Source organism: Desmodus rotundus, chromosome 7, assembly GCF_022682495.2.
Source record: "Desmodus rotundus isolate HL8 chromosome 7, HLdesRot8A.1, whole genome shotgun sequence".
NCBI classification, from domain to species: Eukaryota; Metazoa; Chordata; class Mammalia; order Chiroptera; family Phyllostomidae; genus Desmodus; species Desmodus rotundus.
The window spans coordinates 1,044,579-1,059,083 of NC_071393.1; the positions used below are offsets into that span (position 1 = coordinate 1,044,579).

Genomic DNA, 14,505 nt, shown 5'->3' on the forward strand with positions numbered 1-14,505 from the left:
CAGAGCAGAGAGTGCGTGCTCATTCACTCTGGTGGAACCCAGAGCTGAGTCAGCAGTTGCTATGGCTTCCCTTGGGCGGGACGGCAGCACTGAGCGCTTCCCAGCCCCCGGGGTCCCTCGGCCTCCCACCCAGCAAACTCTGTCTGTAGACTTGGACATGGGGGGAACGGTCCGTTCCCAGGGTGCCAGAAGGTTCCCAGTATTTCCCAGTTCCCAAGCCTCTGCTCCGGCAGGCACTGGAGGCTCTTGGAAAGAGAACGCAGAAGTGAGACCATTGCATGAAAAGAAAGAGCCCCCCCGTGACCACCCACGGCCACCAGTCTTCCTGAGGGGAGCTACTTGGGTGGCTTGGGGCGTACTGGCACCAAATGGACACCCTAGGAACCTCATGATGCTGCCCACAGTGCTTTGCAGGGCAGGCCACCCCCAGTTTCTGTCTGCGTGGCCCCCGCACTGAAACCAGGAGTGGGCGTTCGTGGTGTGGCCTCCACACCCACAGTCCACATGTGTTGTCGGTGCTGCTGACCAACACTGACCCAGTGCCCGGGGGCCTCCGGGGCTGCTCAGGGGCGGTGAGGGGCAGCAGTCCCAGCTGGAGCACGGGTCAGTGCGCAGACACAGGCAGAGGGCGTGGAGGCTTCAGGTGCCGTGGAGAAACCAGATGGACAGGGGGTGCTGGACAGGGGCACCGTGGGCGTTGGGAGTGGGCCCCGGGTCCTGAGGGGCAGTGTCTGAGTGGGTTCCCGGCAGGGCCCCGCATGCTGGGCGGGTGGTCACTCTGTCCCACACCCGGCAGGTGAGCTCCCGGACGGGCAGCGGGGCCTGGTGCCCTCCAACTTCGTGGAGTTTGTCCAGGACAGCGAGTCCCGACTAAGTGCCCTGGGGACCGAACGGGGCCAGAAGTTCATCAACCACGCCGGCCTGGGCCTCGACGGGGAGAACATTCTCGACCTGCACTCGCCCACTCACCTGGACTCGGGCGTCACCGACAACGGTGTGGGGACGCTGGGCGTGGATATTGATGACGTCGGAGAAGACATCGTGCCTTACCCTAGGAAAATCACCCTCATCAAACAACTCGCCAGAAGTGTCATTGTGGGCTGGGAGCCCCCGGCTGTGCCTCCGGGTTGGGGTGCCGTGGGCGGCTACACCGTGCTGGTGGACCAGGAGCCGCGCCTGAGCCTCCCGCTTGCGGGCAGAACTAAGGCCCTGATAGAGAAGCTGAACGTGGCGGCCTGCACCCACCGTGTGTCCGTGCAGTGCGTGACGAGCAGGGGCAGCTCGGACCCACTGCGGTGCACACTGCTTGTGGGCAAAGACGTGGTGGTGGCCCCCGCCCAGCTGAGGGTGGACAGCATCACCCAGGTGTCTGCCCGGCTCTCCTGGCTGCCCACCAACAGCAACTACAGCCACGTCATCTTCCTCAATGAGGAGGAGCTGGACGTGGTCCCGGCGGCCAGGTACCAGTACCAGTTCCTCAGCCTCAGGCCCAACATGGCCTACAAGGTCAAGGTCCTGGCCAGGCCCCACCAGATGCCGTGGCAGCTTCCCCTGGAGCAGAGGGAGAAGAAGGAGGCCTTTGTGGAGTTCTCCACGCTGCCTGCAGGTGAGCCTGTCCTCTCAGGTGCCCCGAGGGTGAAAACAGCAACCTCACCTGTGCAGGACGTGGGGCCCGGGGTGTGGAGGGATGCAGAAGGGGAAAGCTGGTGTGTGTAGCCAACGTCGTCCTGGAAAACCCCCCACGTCACCTGTGAAGCACAGGGTGTGTGTGTGTGTGTGTGTGTGTGTGTGTGTGTGTGTGTGTGTGTGAGAGAGAGAGAGAGAGAGAGAGAGAGAGAGAGAGAGAGAGAGAGAGAGAGAGAGAGAGAGATACGGACAGAGACAGAGTGTGGACTGTGTTTAGGGCCCCTGTGTTGGCGATGTTTCCTCTCACCCTTGCCTGACCCAGGGGCTCGTGCTGTGGAAGACGGGCAGAGTGAGACCTTCCCGGGACACAGTGGGGCCCTGCCCCCGCCCTCCCAGCCCTGCCACTGGGCGGCAAGTGCACCAGCGCCCACACTCCTCTCCGCGGGTCCCCTGCTGTAAACCACACACCTGGGCGCGTTTGTGCACAAGGTGTGAGCTCCTCTAGAGGTGCAGCTCTGGTCCCGGCACATCCACTGAGGGACCCTGTCTCCCCCGCGCATCCTCAGCTGCAGCTGGAGGAGGGGTGACCCCCACCCCCCACACTCCAGAGAACTGGAGGGTTGCATGGACGGGCCCGCCGGGTCTACTCACTGTCCGGTTTGTCCCGTCGCTGCAGTCTGTCCTGTGACCCCTGGTCCCAGCAGGGAGCCTGCGCTCTGGGAAGAGCCGCCGTCTGGGAGCAGAGCAGGGTTTCTGCAGGGACACTCGAGGCACAAGCTGTGTCCCCAGGGCCTTCCTCCATCCCCTCGGCCATCTCAGCCCCACCTCGTTCCTTAGGAGTTTCGCCGACACTTCGGTATTGATTTACCAACGGCCTGCAGTGGCCTACCGAACCCAAGGCCAGCTTTCCAAGGCACCGTGGGCCAGGCCCCCTTTCTCCATATGCCCTGGTGTCTACGGTGTCAACACACAGCGGGGGTCAGGCCCACGAGGCTGCGGGGCTGTGTGTTGGCAGGCAGGCGTCACGTGGAAACTGGCTTAGGAACGGTCAGTTTGTTCCTTATGGTGACGGCTTCATTCTGCGGGTAATGACCGTGACTGTGGGGTCAGGAGGCTCCGCTCCCCATCGATGCCCGTGGGGAGTCCTGTACTTAGTGTTGGGGACGGAGATGAGACACCGCACGCGGGGCTGTGTGGCGACAGGGGACGGCTGTGATGACAGGGGACGGCTGTGGCGACAGGGGACGGCTGTGATGACAGCGGACGGCTGTGGCACACCCGTGGGACAGTCAGGAAGGGCTGCCTGCAGGGGAGGGGACGGGGTCAGGGGACGGGGTGCAGCGTGTCTCACAGGTCAACTCCCAGGTGTCGGGCGTCTCGGGCCGTCCGAGCTGCTGTGACAAAATTGCCCAAACCTGGCAGCTGGAAGGGCGCACGTTTCCCTCTCACGGCTGTGGAGGCTGCAAGTCCAAGGTCACGGTGCCGGCAGACTCCGTGTCTGCGGAGGCCCCTTCCGGGCCCATAGGCAGAGAGTCTGTGCAGAGCTGGTGCCCAGGTTCCAGTGCTGCCGTCGAAAGCCCGTCTCCCTCCACCTTCCACGAGGCCGCAGCCTGGGCGACATGCAGTTCAGGCTCACGTCACCTCGAGAGAGAGACAGAGGGAGGAGGGTCATGTGTCCTCTGCCCATCGCTGGGGTCCCCTTAGCCGTCCAGAAGCTGCCCTGCACTGACCGGCCGGTCCTGAGTCACAGACTGAGGACCCCACGCTCACACTCTCGTCTCTCTTCCTTGCCCAGTGACCCACTTCTCTCTGTTCACTTTTGTCAAGTGGGGCTGACGTGCACCAGCACACGAGTGGTTCCTCAGTGACAGGCCTCGCCGAGCGATCGCGGCGACACGTCAGTGGCCGTCTGTCCTGTACAGTCATTGCGACACCACGGCCGTGCCTCTGCGCCCCTGGCACGGCCGGGACTGACCCAGGCAGTGACTGGGAGTCTTCGCCTCTGGCAAGCCACCCCCTTCTGGTGAGCCCTGTCTGGCATGGGAGCAGCTCACCTGCCTTCTGTCCCCAGGTCCTCCGGCTCCCCCCCAAGATGTCACTGTCCAAGCAGGGGCCACCCCGGCGACCGTCCATGTCTCCTGGAAGCCACCCGCCCTGACCACCACTGGGCTGTCCAATGGGGCCAACGTCACGGGCTACGGCGTGTATGCAAACGGGCAGAGGGTGAGTTGTCGGGGTGGGAGGCTTGCCCGGGACGGTTGGCACCTACCCCACGAGGGGGTGACCAGAGGGAGCGTCCCCCCTCCCTCTTCAACCCACCAGCACTCACTCAATACCCACCACCTGGCCACCCCAGGGAGCCACGGAGCACTGAGAGCCCCCACTTCTGTCCCACCCTGCTTTCTAGCATTCCCTCCCTGCCTCCCATTGATTACCTGCTCTGCACCTTTCTTGTTCCCCTGCCCCAGGATTAGAAGTCCAGCTGCCCCGAGTCCTCCAATAACAGGGCCCCTTGGTAGATGGTGGGCTTGCAACCCCCCCGGACTGACTCTTGGCAAGATGGAGTTTAGGGTCCTGGGGAACAGGATGCGTGGCTGGGCCTTGACCTCAATGTCTGGAGCAGGGAACCCTGTGGCCTCCACCCCGCGCCCGTACCGGCACATGAATCGGACAGGGCTGCCTTGGGGGCGGAGGTTCCTGTCCGTCCTCCTTTCTCCCCACCCTGGTCCCCATGAGGAATAAGGACTGACCGGTCAGTGTGCGTGAGTGTCTGAGCCTCCTCCAGCTCCCTCTGTGGGCACAGGCCCCACGGGCGTGTGACTGTCTCTGCTCCCCCACCAGGCAGGCTGGCCCTGTCTCCACTGGACAGGAAGCCAACCCGCCCGCAGCCCGGTCGGTCCATTCCCCGCCCCGCTTTGACCGAACTAACCTTGTGTTGCGACCTCTGCGCCCTGCGTCTGTCTCTGAACTGGGCCTGGACACGGGAGCCTTTTCTCCCGTGGGCTAAATTGGCTGGCCCTCTGGACCTCCAACAGCCAGGGGTCCTGGCGCCTGCAGACCGCCCCACCGGGTCCCCTGTCTGGGTCTCAGGGCATGTCCAGGCTGCACATAGGTGGGGCCCCGGCTGCCCGCCACAAGAGGCAGTCTGAGGTGGGCCCCCATTCAGGGCTGCAGGGAGGGGCTGGCTGGGCTGGCAGCCTGCAAGTGGGCTTTCTCTGTGGCAGGTGGCTGAGGTCATCGCCCCCATGGCGGATAGCACGGCCGTGGAGCTGGTACGGCTGCGGAGCCTGGAAGCCAAGGGTGTGACCGTGCGGACCCTCTCTGCCCAGGGCGAGTCTGTGGACTCTGCCCTTGCTGCCGTCCCCCCTGACCTCCTGGTGCCTCCAGCCCCCCCAAGAACTGCTCCCACACCGAAGCCATTAGCAAGTGCCGGAGTCCCCGATACCAAAGATGACCGTCTGGGCCCCTATGTCAAGGTGGACGAGGCCTGGGAGCAGGGCCGGGTGCCTTCCCACGGGTACATGCTGGAGCCCCCTGGCCTGCAGGGGAGGCGGTCTCCCTCGCCCAGCCGGATCCTCCCGCAGCCACAGGGGGCCCCTGTGTCCACCTCCGTCGCCAAGGCCATGGCCCGGGAAGCCGCACAGAGAGTGGCCGAGAGCAGCAGGGTAAGACCGGTTCCTGCGTGGGTCCCGCCTGTCCCCCTCCCCACCGCCGGGATGGAGCGTGTGTACCCTCCGACCCTCCCCTTGGGCTGCCTCTGAGGCCTGATCCCGATGGAGCCAGAGTGTTTTCACTGGGGGGGGCGTGGACCCAGATGACCAGAGCCAGTGGTTGTCGGCCGGCCTGGCTTAGAGGACTGCTGCGACCAGGCTCCGGTGCGTCCTGGGCATCGGCCTGGGGACCCGTCCTACTGGGGTACCTCCTGGCCCTGCTGACGTCCCAGTTCTCACTGTGCGTGTGTGAGGCACACACAGAGGCAGACGTGTTTGCATATGTGCACGTGCGACACAGAAATCCGCAAGTGTGTTTGCGTGGCCATCACTGGGACCAGTCCGGGCCGCGGGGACAGGGAGCGTGAGGTCGCACTCCAGGTGCCTTGTACAATGAGGGGGCGTGTGCCAGAAGCCCCTGTGAGGCGCGGCTGCCCTCCTCTCCTAGTGCCTGAAACTGAGCAGCACCTGGTGCCCTCCCTGCCTGGGGTCAGCCCATCTCCTCCCTGGCTGCCCTGGTGTCTGCTGGGTGGTCAGCGCCTTGGCAGAGGCAGCGGGCTCAGCGGTCCCCCCAGCCCTCCTGTTGGGTCTCTGAAGGATGGTGACCCCTGGCAGCACCTTCTCTGAATGCTGGTGCTTGGAGAACCCCACTTCCTGAGAGTCCCAGGGCCTGGAGGCCGGGCAAGGGCCCGCAGGAGGTCAGGCTGAGAGGCAGGTCACCTCCAGTGTCCCGGGGTGTAGTAGGAGAGCCGCTGGAGCAGCCAGATGGCCTCTCGAACAACTGCGGGCCTGGCTCTCAGGTGAGGCCTCCCAGCATGTTTGGTGACACTTAGAAAGCGATTGTCCGGCAGCCTCCGACTGCAGACAGGCTTCAGAATATGTGCGTCTGGCGTGGCCACACCCTGCTCTGCTGGCTTGCAGGGCAGAAGCCCGCTGACCACAGAGCTCTGAGCTTTGGTGATGCTCTGTGGGCAGGAAGGCCTGGTGGGTGGCACAGCCACCCCCCTCCCCCGCATCAGACGGCGGCCCAACATCCCATAGCCTGGAGACCCTGCCCTCTGCAGCCCTGGGTCAGGCAGCCTCTCTGCTGGTCCCGTCCCGACGCCTCACTCATCCACGTCTTTCCTCTCCTTCCAAGTTAGAGAAAAGGAGCGTCTTCCCAGAGAGGAGCGGCCAGTACGCCAACTCCGATGAGGAGGACGGTGACGAGCCCCCGGACGTCAGGAGGAGAGGCGCCTCGGTGGACGACTTTCTGAAAGGTTCCGAGCTCGGCAAGCTGGTGAGTGCTGGGCGGGCGGCGGGTGGGCGGCTCCAGGCATCAGCGCCCCACACAGGCCTCTGGAGTTCAGCACAGCCCCTGGGCCCCGAGGACGGATGGGGAGGTGCCAGGCCACGTGACGACCAGCTGAGTGGGTTTGGGAAGTTTAGATTCAGGATGCCTGTGCACTGGGACCTCATCTGGGGGCAGTTTCAAAAGCCTGAATGTGAGGCCCCCACGCTGACCACCCCACGCCAGCACCTGGTCACGGGGTGGTTTTGCGGGTCAGATAACCAACGGGCTCAGTTCAGGCAAAGCCTGCCATCTGCTGATGCACTGTCGTGGCCGGGAGAACGTTCGCTGGGCATCATGGGAGGTCCAGACAGAAAACCGTCGGCATCCTGTGTTCCGAGCAACAGAACGTCCAGACGCGGCTCACATGCAGCAAATCCAGCCTGTGGCTTTGTCTGCAGGTCCGCCCAGGCCTCTCCTCATGGGAATGTCCTCGTGCGGTGCCAAAAGTAACACGGGCGACAGGAGGGTAGGGCCTCAGAGTCCCCAAACTGCGGGGTGTCAGAGCCTGAAGACACCCAATACCCTCCATGTGCTTACTCCCGCAGCAGGGCAGCGTCAGGGCCTCAGCAGGCAGGGCGCCACGTCCTGGCTCTGCCACTGCTTTCGGAGCTGCAGGCAAGTCCCCAGCTTCTGCAAGCATCTGCTTCTTTCCCTGTGAGATGGCGCTAATGCTGTGTGCACTCACTTGCACTCAGGAAACGGGTGTGGTTACGATAACTAAGACGGCACGGACATGGGATGACCCCTCATCTCAGGGGTCTCCGGTAGGAGGCTTTAAGGTCAATTCAGCCGCTCAGCTCTGTCTGGGCTCTGGGTTCTGAACCTTCCGTTCTTTTGACCATTCTCATGGTTACAAAGTGGCTGCCATAGCTCCAATAATCACACCCTCATAGGACAGCATCCCAAGAAGGAAGGAAGGGACATGTGAAAGAAGAGGGGCTTTCTCCTTGGCACTTTCCTGTTAATGGGGAGGAAAATATTTTCCAGAACCTCTGTCAGATGTCCCACTGGGTGGCCAGGGTCACGTGTCCATACCTCCAATTCACAGGGTTCCTACGAATGGCTCGTGGGTGACCCATCTGGCAAGCAGCCGACACCTCGCTCCACCCCATAGTGCTCTGCTCTCTCATCACGGGGCTTGAACCACGTGAGGCTGCTCCCCGCAGGGCATTCATGCCCGTGGGCCTTCACAGACCTCATGGAAAACCTGCCTGGTCTTTGTTAGTTCACCCACTGAGAACCCGTTCACTTTGCGTCATCTGCTCGGAGCCTCGTTAGGGGGATTAGGGCTGGAGCAGCTCAGAAGCTGATGCAGCAAACTGCGCCAGCCTAGGACTTTCCAGGCCACCTCTCTCAGGCCCCGGGCAGGTGGGACCTTCCGGAACTTTCCTCCAGGAGTGCTCACACTGCCTCTTGCCCCTCAGGCCATCTTTGTCAAGGGTAGTCATTGAAAGTGCAGTGTTTTCAACCAGAGTGTCTCTCAGGTGCCATTGAACATGCTTGTCTGGTCATGCACCAGGGAAGTGGAATGTCACCACTGTCAAGCAAAAGCAACATGATTGTGGTGTTCTGTGCTCGAAAATCTCTGCGCGCCGGGCGTGCAGCCTAGCTGTGGCAGTTTTACTTACTTTCCCTAAGTGCTCGGGGGTGAGGGGGTGCTGAGGCTGTGGCTGTCCCCGCCCAGGGACCCCCTGTCAGGCCACTGGCATCGGAATCTGCACGTTACCAAGGACTCTTCATGTTACAGGGGGCTTCTCTGTGATACCTCTGACACTGTCCCCAGCGTCTTCTCTGTGCACAGGCCCCGCTGGTGCCCGTGACAAGCTGGGCCTGCAGTGAGCACAGCCTCACAGGGTTTCTGATCCCAAACGACCAGGCTGTTCTCCAGACAGCCCCGTGTGTGTGCATGTGCATGTGTGTGCACATGTGTGTGAGTCTGTGCATTTCAGGCCATGTGCCACTACTTACAGTCTTAAACTCCTTGATTGGGTGCAGAGACACCCACTTCCCCATCACATCCCCTCCCGTGACTGGGCCCCAGCCCGTGGGCCCCTGGGCGTGCACTCTCTGGCTTGTGCCTTTGTCCAGCTGCTAAGTTGGAGGTGCTGGAGGCACCAGAAGGCGTTGGTGGTGTACTGCTGGGAGCCCGTTCCCATCGGGGCTCAAAGTGGGAGGTCCGGGCTGGCCCTCCCTCTGCCCCATCAGCGTGGAGGACAGAGACGCCGAGGCCCCGCATGCAGACTGCTGCCACGTCTTTGAGCTCACGAGTCAGCAGAGAAGGACAGGCATCAAGGACAGCCTCGTGGGGTTGCTCACTTTGAGAGGATGCTCATCTGTGTCCCCTTCCTGCCCCCAGCCCCATTGTTGCCATGGAGATGAGTACCACACAGAGAGCAGCCGTGGCTCAGACCTCTCGGACATCATGGAGGAAGACGAGGAGGAGCTGTGCTCGGAGATGCAGCTGGAGGGCGGGGGCCGACGGCGGCCCAGTGGCACGTCCCACAATGCCCTCAAGGTCAGTGGCCAGGCCCCAGCTCCCTCTGTCCTGTCCTTTGCTGGGGCTGTGAGGCCGGCTCCAGAGGGGCCTCACCCTGCTCCCGGAAGCCCGTGGATTTGGATTGGCTTCTTTCTCACCATTGAATTTGCATCCAGGAATTCCCTGTCCTTCTTTTTAGTCTGTCCTCTTCGCTAAAAAGCCTGGGTGCAGGGGTTTGGGAGGGCCCATTTGGCACCCTCCTGGAGGCACCCAGCTCTGCACTGGGAATCAAATGGGAAGGAATCAGACAAGAAGGCCCCCACAGTCCACACCCAGAGAAGCAGCAGCCAGGAGAGTAGGGTCAGCCTGTGTCAGAGCTGGGGATTGGGGACCCCAGGGGCCAGCTGGGGGGCTGTGGGAAGAATCAGTGGCTGAGCTGGGCCCTGCAGAGGGTGGGAGGGGTGGCCATCCTGGGGGACAGTGGGGTCAGACACCCCCCACCCCACCAGAGATGGGGCATCCTCAGCACCCCCCTCTGGTGTGGCTGCCAGCGGAGGGTTTGATGGGAGGTCACATGCACAGACACTGCGCGCAGAAAGAGGCTGGCCCTCATGTGTCCCCCAGCCTTGTCTGGGGAGCTGGCCACCTCTCTGCTGGCTGCTCTGGCCCGGGCATTCACTCACTGCCCTGGGCCATGTGGGCTGGTCACCCCTGTGTAGGCCGCCCCCAGCCTGGGGGTGCAAGGATGGACGTGACCCCTGCCCTCTAGCCCTTCCCAATGTAGTGGGGGAGACAGACAAAGGGCTGGGCAGCTGGTAGGACCTCTGCGGGTCTTTTGGATGGAAAGTCTTTAGAGAGGAGACCCAGGCTGGGGGAGAAGGGCCGGCCGCAGCATTTCTCAGGGACTCAGAGTCATGCGTTTTGAATGGTGGACAGAAGGCAACACCCAAATCTGCTGCCAGCCCGGGGCCTCCTTGCACAGAAAGACTGACGGTCTCCTGTGAGGGCCGCACCGGGGACGTGCCGGGTCCCCCTGCAAACCCCGCACAGTTGCAGCTCCTGCTCCTCCCGCTGACCCCTTGCCCTGTCCCCGCCAGCGTCCCATGTAACGCCATCCAGCAGGGTTCAGGAGCCTTTCTGGATGCAGGAAGGCCCCAAGCCGCCCTGTGAGGGTCCAGCCCGCTCTCCCCAGACACCCCACGCTAATAGCTGGGCCAGACGAAGCATGTACGGGTGTCCCCCCCACCCACGATGCTGCTCCTTTGGGTGGAGGGAGCTCCTGGGGCGGTACTCTCTGAGAATCACTGGGCAGAGATGTGAAAGGTCACCTTCCCTCCCAGGGAGGGGGCCCAGAGGGCAAGCAAGGTCGTCATAACACCCTATGGCCATGTCCCATACCCACAGGCGCAGCCCCACCCCCTTGGGACATCACAGCGGGCAGGAAGCGGGGCTGCCCACAGTGGCGGAGACAGTTTACTCTGTCCACGGTGCTTACAGCTTTATAAATTAGATGTCTTGGGCTGATCTGGATTTCCAGCTGCTTCTAGAAATTCCAGGACAGGGTTTGGGACCTGGTGCACTGGGCTCACCGAGCTGCCACCCAGCCCGTGTCCCGGCTGGATCGGTCCATTAGCCCCGCACCATGCCTGCTGGCCCTGGGAAGCTCTGGGCAGACTGTGCCCGCCATGGCTGTTCTCCCTGTAACATTCCCAGCACTGGTGTCCTCGCCATCCTGTTAGCAAACAAGGGAGGTTCTCAGCAGGCAGAGTGTGTGCTGTTCACCACCCACGGGACTCTGCAGGCCCTGGTGAACCTGCCACACCCCGTGCTCACGGAGCCCGAGGGCCAGTGTGGAGATAGGCAGGGCTGTAGATCATGACGCTCTTACACGGTGTGCTCCCTGAGCACGGAGAGCTGGTGGGAGGACAGGCGGGACGTTCCTGGCCTGGAGGGTCAGTCTTCCCAGAGCAGAACCCCCGCAGCTCCGTCCGCACAGCAGAGACCGAGGCTGGGTGAGCGGAGTGGGTGGGGTTGTGGCCAGGCCCTGGGCCCTTGGTAGCCAGGACGTGGCTCTCCACTCGGGGCTCGAAGTCTAGGATGTGGAGGAGGGTCAGGCAGACCCCTGGCCTTTGCAGGCACTGACAGGCAGGACTAGGGAGCATGTACGGGTCTCAGGGCGAGGACAGACCCCCAGTGACCAGGTCCTGGTTTCACACTTAGGCAGGAAGGAAGGAAGTCAGCTCAGTGGTAGGAAGAGGATGAAAGAGGATAGGAGCTGTTTTGTGATGTGGCTCAGTCACACCCAGCACCCAGTGGTAGCTGCCTGGAGATTGGTGCAGCCAGCGGGCAGCGAGTTCAGGTCTCCCTGGCACTCTGGGCACAGCTGGTTCACAGAACCAACCATGCTGGTCCAGGGGCAGCGTCCTGCCTCTGTGCCACCCGGCGCTCAGCAGCCCCCACCTGCTTCCCTGGTTTAGTGCATGGTCTACCTGCCCCTACTGCTCCTGCCCAGCCTGGCTCCATCCTTTCGCCCGCCCCGCTCTGCTCTCATCTCAGAGCCTGGCCAGCGTATGCCATCCCCACACCATGCTGGCAGCATGCCCTGCCCTGGCCTCCAAGACTAATGCTGTCTGTGTTTTCTTTCCCTCCCTCGGCCCCCTCATGCCTGCTCACACACCGTCTGTGCACGTGTCCCCTAGGAGTGCCATAAGCATAGGACCTGTGAGGGGGCCTTCCTGGAGCAGCCCCAGTGCCCCTTGCAGGCCCCGCACAGCACCAGGCTGTTCAGTATCCCCGAAGTAGCGGAGGAGGACACGGAGCACTGTGAGTTCCTGCACAGACAGGGCTTAGGGTGCTCGTCCAGGACCCGGGAGCCCAGGCCCACCAGGCCCTGCCGGGGGCATGGGGCCTTGCAGGGCTCCTGGATTCCTGCAAAACACAGGGGCCCCACAGCTGGGCCCCACACCGAGGACGTCCTTCTCGAAGACAGAGGCTGTCGGGTCAGCCGCTCAGCCACCAGGAGCCCAGACAGCGGCCTGGACTGTGGCAGTGAAGAAGAGGACCCACGGTGGAGCTCCAGAAGTTCGGCTGCCATGGGCAGCCCAGGCCCTGGGCCCTGTCCCTGCAGGAGCGTGAGGCCCCTGCTAGCTCGGCGGCGGACGCTGACCCGGCAGACCAGCATCGAGGAGGACTTTGGGGAGCAGGTGGACCCCAGCGCCCTCGTCAGGAGCGATAACACCCGCCCGAGCCCCGAGAGGCCTGCCCCTAGGACGTCTGGCTGGGACCAGCCCGCGGGCCCGGACGTCTGGAAGAAAAGCCTAAAAACGCCCCCCAGTAGGGCAACTGCCCAACACGCACAGGCTCCTCCCCGAGTGGCAGAAGGCCCTGTGGTGTGTGAAGTGAGCCCTCCTCGCCTCCGCTTGCCAGACCAATCCGTCCGCCCCTCCATCTCACCCCCCTGTCCGGGCATCCCCCCGGGCCTCTCGCTGGCTGCCTCCAGTTCCCACGCTGCTCTGATCTCCTGGCCCATCGCTTCCCAATCTTTGACCACGCTGAAGATTTCTTTATTTCGCTTTTGAATAATGATTTCCCCACCCCCAAATCAGCGGTGATTATGGCTGCTTTAGTTAAAGGACAACTGAATCTAAATTTTAATTAAGGGTTAGCTGAACTGGGGTCACCCCAAAGTCTGACAATACATGCGTTTTTCAGAATGGACGGAGGGACTGATTTCTGACTGCCGGTACCACGGCAGGTTTTCTTCCTGTGGTTTTGGGGGGTGTTGGTGTTGGTGTCGAGTTTTGGCCTCTATCCCTAATCAAGAAAAAGCACAATTGCCCCTGTCAGGCCCGACTCTCCAATGAACACACAGGTGAGGTCTCCGGTGGGCCAGGCCAGGCTTGGAGCCAGTGCAGTTTGAGATCTGTCCACAAGGGGGCTCTGACCCACACGCCCTAGCCCCACCGCCGACCTTGGCCCCCACAGTGGACACAGCCACAGCTGTTCTCTGCCTGTAACAAGCCCTCTTATCACTGGCACCCCGAAACATTTCTCTTCCCTTGGGTCCTGGAGAGCGTCCCAACTCCCGTTACTTACCAGGAGCTGGAGGCTTTGCCTTGCCCCCCCCCCCCCGCATAGGATCCGACTAACCTTTAGTGCGTGTTAGAAACAGCGGCCAAGTGAGCCCTGAACGTGACCAGTGTCTGCAGGTCGGGCCGGACGCTGCCTTCAGCTTCACACACCCAGAGACTTCTCTGTCTGCAAGTTTTCACATGCGGCTCTGCGGCCACGTAGCGTTTTCCCACTTTTGTGACCGTGGGGGAAGGCGTGTTGGTCAGGGCTGTACGTGGTCACGGGGCCGCCAGGGCGGTGAGCCGTGTTCCAGCCCTTTCGTTTTGGGTCGGAACCCCTGGCTTCCACAGCAGGAGCAGCGCCACAAAGATGCCTCCTGAGGGACTCTTTCCGCCCTGCCCCCCACTGTGGAAGTCGGGGTGGGGGGTGCTGGGCTCAGTGGCTTCGTCTCCTGGGCCCTTCAGCTAACCTTTCAGTTAAAAGCTAAGTTTAGTTGCCTTTATAGCTTCTGCTTCTGAGTTGAGTTGCTTTGGCTGACTTGCTCCCATGTTCCCAGGGCTGGCGGACTCACGAGTTTGTTGTTTTGTCTTCAGATTCTAGGCAACCCCGCGTCTGCAGGATGGGCAGACCGGCCGGATTCCGCAGGCCGGAGGTTTCCCCGCGGCAGTGCCGGCCCCCAGAGGCCCCGGCCAGGGACGGGCCCCACCATCGGTCAGTGTGCCTGCCCAGCGCCTTTGTCTTTCTGTCGGCCACAGGGCATGTGGCTGCGTTAGAACCTCAGCGCAAACGTTTAGAAACATGAGAGGGAACAGCATTTTCATCTAAGCACGGGGAACCCCCCCTTAGCTGAGGCAGAAAGGAGGAGAGGCAGCATGAGAGACATGAAGCCGATTTGTAAGGGTTCTCACATAGAAGGTCCTGTCATATTTTCAGAGGACAAAAATGAATCGTGTTCAGCAGCCACCAAAAATGAGGAGACACAGCCGACGTCTCCACGTGCAGAGAGGAAAAGTTAGAAATGAATTGCTGAATGCACGAGGCCACCAGTTAGAAAGGCGCCTTCTTTCCTGCGGCGTCCCGGCCCCAAGAGGAGACACGGTTGCGTCTAACTGCCGTCATCTCCCGGATGGAAGTGTCAGCCCCTCCCACATAGCTCCAGCGGAGTCCCCTGAAGGGGGACAAGCCCCCTCGAGTGCTGACGCGGTTGCCACCCCTCCTCACTCTGCTCTGCGGCCCCGTTGGAGTCGCACCGCACAGATGACTCTGCCGGAAACTCGAGGAAACAGGAG

General features: G+C 62.3%; 1 protein-coding gene across 3 annotated transcripts in view; it reads left to right on the forward strand.

The window, feature by feature from the left end:
* Window positions 1-14,505, forward strand: part of RIMBP2 (RIMS binding protein 2) — a 113,678-nt gene that overhangs the window by 88,586 nt on the left and 10,587 nt on the right. For all 3 annotated transcript variants that reach the window (XM_053929012.1, XM_053929013.1, XM_053929014.1), the window contains 7 exons: window positions 797-1,606; window positions 3,698-3,849; window positions 4,851-5,291; window positions 6,475-6,615; window positions 9,026-9,184; window positions 11,845-12,534; window positions 13,810-13,927. In XM_053929012.1, coding sequence (XP_053784987.1) covers window positions 797-1,606; window positions 3,698-3,849; window positions 4,851-5,291; window positions 6,475-6,615; window positions 9,026-9,184; window positions 11,845-12,534; window positions 13,810-13,927 — 2,511 coding nt within the window. The remainder of the gene's footprint in view (window positions 1-796; window positions 1,607-3,697; window positions 3,850-4,850; window positions 5,292-6,474; window positions 6,616-9,025; window positions 9,185-11,844; window positions 12,535-13,809; window positions 13,928-14,505) is intronic.